At 49.4% G+C, this 4,358-nt stretch overlaps 1 protein-coding gene across 1 annotated transcript; it reads left to right on the top strand.

Moving 5' to 3' along the window:
- The first annotated feature begins 1,148 nt into the window (after positions 1-1,148).
- Positions 1,149-3,052, top strand: HOXB4 (homeobox B4). Its single transcript, XM_026054449.1, has 2 exons — positions 1,149-1,615; positions 2,376-3,052. Exons 1-2 carry the CDS (start codon positions 1,195-1,197, stop codon positions 2,690-2,692), a joined length of 738 nt encoding a protein of 245 aa, XP_025910234.1. The 5' UTR covers positions 1,149-1,194; the 3' UTR covers positions 2,693-3,052.
- The last annotated feature ends 1,306 nt before the right edge of the window (positions 3,053-4,358 follow it).

The following is a 4,358-nucleotide window of genomic DNA, read 5'->3' as shown; positions in this document are numbered from 1 at the left end:
TGTACCCTGTAGATCCGAATTTGTGTAAAGGAAGTTGGGTCACAAATTCGTATCTAGGGGAATATGTAGTTGACACAAACACTACAGGTCACAATCCCAGAAGGCAAAACCAACCCCACTCTCCTCCTCCTCAAAAAAAAAAAAAAAATCAAATTCAAAGAAAAAAAAATCCAAATCCCTAAATGAAAGGGTGAAAAAAAGGTCTTAAACAGAAAATCGCTTTGCAGCTGAAAACAAATCTTTGGATTTGACCTTAACCCAACTCGAGCTCTCCCGCGATAAACTTTATCATGATTTGGAGGTAAAATCAGAGCTGCTCAGACGAGGGGCGGGCAGCGGCGCTGCGCGGAGGGACGAGGGTCCCCCAYGGCTGCGGTTTGTACCACGGCGGCGGTGACACCGAGCAGAAGCGGGGCTGGGGACGGATTTTCGCGCCTTTCGGAATTTAGCGCAAATCGGAGCATTTCAGGGTGCTTTTGTAAAGGGTGCCCTTTTTCTGTGGCTTTTAAAGCCCTTGATTCCTCGCTCAGAGAACATGCTTCCTTCCCCTCTGTGCGTGGGAATGAGTTCAACTAAAGCCGCAGCTAAATGGGATTTAGGAGAGCGGGCACCCCGAATTAGCTGCTGAATTTCCTATCGATCCCGAACAAGCCCTATTCATCTCTGCCAGGCTCGGGGCGCAGTGTCCCCGCTTGTATCACCCTACTGAGACGCCGCCACCATATACGGGGGCAGCGAGTCTGATCCGCAGCCTTTAAAAAAAAATGTATTTTTGGTCTTTTTTTATTATTTTTTCTCCTGTTCCCCCCCCCGCGCCATTCAGGACACACCCCCGAGGGGGGAGGGCCGGGGGGGGTCACTCCGAGCCCGCGGGGCGCTGCGGAGCCCGGGCCCGGAGGGGGCCGGCGGGGTCGGGCGGCGGCGCGGCCGGGGGCGGCCGGAGGGGAGCGGGAGCCCCCGGCCGCCTCCCCGGGGATGCTCGGGGCCCCGGGAGAGCCCGTGCCGGGCAGATTTCCTTATCCGGGGATCGCAGGCCACCTCGCCATTGGCCCGTGCTGTCACATGGACTCCAACTTTGTTCACTTGACAGTAAGTAGGAGGGTTTCACGAAACAGGAAAACGAGTAAAGGGGGGGACAGGAATAAATTTTAGGATATATATTTTTTTTTTCGTGTGTGCAATTCTAAGAAATTAATGGCCATGAGTTCGTTTTTGATCAACTCCAACTATGTGGACCCCAAGTTCCCACCCTGTGAAGAGTATTCCCACAGCGATTACCTTCCCAATCACTCGCCGGAATATTACAGCAGCCAGAGGCGAGAGGGCACTTTCCAACATGAAGCGATGTACGAGCCGCGGTCAGCGTGCAACGAGCAGCTCTACTCGTCCTGTCCGAGCTCCGGCCACCAAGCAGCGGTCTTATCCCCCCGGGGTCATGTCCATCCTCCGGCCGGACTGCAGAGCCACCTCTCTGAGCCAAATCAGCCCTGCGAGCCGGGCACCCCAAGCCCGCCGCCCTCCTGCAGCCAAAACTCTCTGAACCAAAGCCCGGCCAGGTCCTCGTGCAAAGAGCCGGTAGTTTATCCCTGGATGAAAAAAGTCCATGTAAGCACGGGTAAGTGAACTAAAGAGGCTTTGCTTTATACTAAGTAGCACCTCAAAGTCTTGTAGAAATCTTATTGCACCAGTTGTAAAATAACCATTCGCGGAGATTTACGAGCGCCTGTTTGCAGAGCGGTATAATTACATCCTCCATAAATTTTTATTGCTCTGCTTGGCCATGTGCCTTTGAAGTCTCTGTTACCATCCTCCTCCAATTTCTTGCAGGCTACTTTTTTATGGCTGTTGAATCTTCATAAGTTAAGTTTTATGTTTTCGTAATTTGTATTTAAGTGGCGGGTTGAGTAAACTTTTACTATTTTCCCTCCCCCTTCTTTTTTTTTTTCTTTTTTTTTTCTTTTTTATTCTGTTAGTGTGATATTTAGTGAAAAAAAAACCCTGTGTTTATCTGCGCGTATGTGTGTAGGGGGAACTTTAAAGCTTTCGGTATAGTAGAGTGATGCTCACGTAAGGATGTGTGTTTATATATATATACACACACATATATGCACACACATGTAGGCACATTCTCGCAGAGGGCATGGAGAATGTGTCTAGGGGACCTTATAAAAACAGGAATATACGTCAGGCAACGAGGATGGAGGTGGAGATTTGGAGATAGGCTCTGGGTATATTTTTAGAAGGTTTGCGGTGTATTTTTTGAGTATTCTCCCCAACCCCAAAGAATGCSTGATGCTTTTTGGCAGGGGTGGGGGGAGGAACAACTCAGTAATTCTTCTTCTTCTCTTCTTTCTCCCTCCTTTGTGTGTGCTCAGTAAACCCCAATTACTCCGGCGGGGAGCCCAAGCGCTCGCGCACCGCGTACACCCGCCAGCAGGTCCTGGAGCTGGAGAAGGAGTTTCACTACAACCGCTATCTCACGCGGAGGCGCAGGGTCGAGATCGCGCACAGCCTCTGCCTCTCCGAGCGTCAGATCAAGATCTGGTTCCAGAACCGGCGCATGAAATGGAAAAAAGATCACAAGTTACCAAATACCAAGATCAGATCTAATTCCTCCAGCTCCTCGGGCAGCCTGCAGCTACAGCAAGGAGCTTCTCAAAGCCGATCCAATGGACCAGCCAGCAGCCTATAACTATTCCGTGTGTGGATGAGAGCGTGKCTGTGGGTACGAGTTTGGGGGTGTGTGTAGCGAACGCAGGATATTTTTTGTTCTAACAGCCAGGGAAGGAGGGGTGCTCTATATTTATAGGAAGGACAGAGGCAGGCTCGGCTCCAACAAAGCCGGGCCCTGCTGTTGTGCCTCTCTTCCATTAAGAGGAGGCTGTAGAGAGTAGTTTTCAGATTTGGCTAAGATGGATCCTTGTTTCATCTTTAATCACGCCAAGCTCTGCCCCATTTGTCATGTTTACTCTCCCGTACAAAGGATGGACCTTATGTCTGCTATTACCTCGACAACTAGCGTTCACTTTAATAAATGAGGCTCAGTTTCTTCAAGACGAACTGGACCCCCTCTCCATATTTTTCCTCTATTTTTTTTTCCTTTTCTCTCGCCTACCAGCCACAAAACGAAAGTTTTTATTCAGACACCCCAAAGACTCAGCGGTTCTAGTACAGTCCCGTGGTGGTGAAAACCAWCAAACCGGCCAAAAATCCGCGGTGCTGCCCAGGGGCAGAGGGGGAACCACGAAAACAAAGTGAAATTGTGTTCAGTGGGTGGCGGGCAAAGAAAGTGAGAGAGCGGAGCCTTATGTAGGAGCCCCCCTGCCATTTTGGAGTCCAGCGGGTTAACTGCTTCACTTCTGAGTGTGGGGAGGAGGGTGGGAGGGAAGGAGGGGGGGAAAGAGGTTTAGGTTAGAAACCCGGCGGTGCTACCTGCAATTTCCCGGGCCGGGAAATGGAGGCGAGGGGTACGGGGGCCCCGGGTGGGACGGCCCAGGGCGGCCGAGGTGTCGCCGCGCTCGGGCTGCGGGCACGGAGCCACCGCTGCCTTTTGTCCTTCGCCGCGTCCGCCACCCCGTGTAAACAGCAGGGAAAAAAAAAAAAAAGAAAAAAAAGAAAAAAACGCGAGTGGAAATAAATGTTTCATTGTGAAGATGACCCCGTGTGATTTCGTGCTGTTGCTGCTCTTCGAGAGGGGGGGGGAGGTGAAGGGGGCGGGAAATAGATTTTGCAAAATTTTAATTAAAAAGCACGTCGCTTTTGAGCTGGGGTTTCTATTGTCAATAGCACAGCCTCAACTCCCTAATGAAAACAAAAGATGTTTGACTATGGGGTATATCAGCATTAAGTACTGCTAAGCCTTACATATTATGATTTATTTGTTCTAAGCTTATATTAATATGCTCTTCCCAAACTGGTTTCAGACAAAACAGAGGTAGTCATTAGTGCTGGGCTTGGCTGTAAAGAATGGATGGAGCGCTGTATTTCTCTAGAGAAATTTCTTGATTTGAAAGAAAATACCTCCTTCTCCAAGGTAGTTAATACATTAATGAGTCTAATTTTTGCACAGATGTTTCTCGGTGTTTGCAGGTTTTCTGTATATTTTTATATTACAAAGGAGCTGGCTCCTGCGATAGCTCATAGCCTGACAAGCAAATAGATAATCAAGAAGACAAATGGCTTCTTTTGTGAGCCGCAGCTCTTGTATTAATTTTCATTTTCTTTCTCATAGAAAGTATCAAAAATACTACTCTGGACGAAATAACACTGCGGTTCTAAGTTACAAATATAAGAAAAAGCCTATTGTGCGTGGGTGGGAGGCGGGGGCGAGGCCTCCCCCTCTCCCCATGTGAGGAAAA

The sequence above is a fragment of the Nothoprocta perdicaria genome, unplaced genomic scaffold (assembly GCF_003342845.1).
Source record: "Nothoprocta perdicaria isolate Ctin4 unplaced genomic scaffold, notPer1 scaffold_121, whole genome shotgun sequence".
Lineage (NCBI taxonomy): Eukaryota > Metazoa > Chordata > Aves > Tinamiformes > Tinamidae > Nothoprocta > Nothoprocta perdicaria.
Note: the sequence above shows the minus strand (reverse complement) of the source record. Positions and strands in the feature narration are given on the sequence as shown.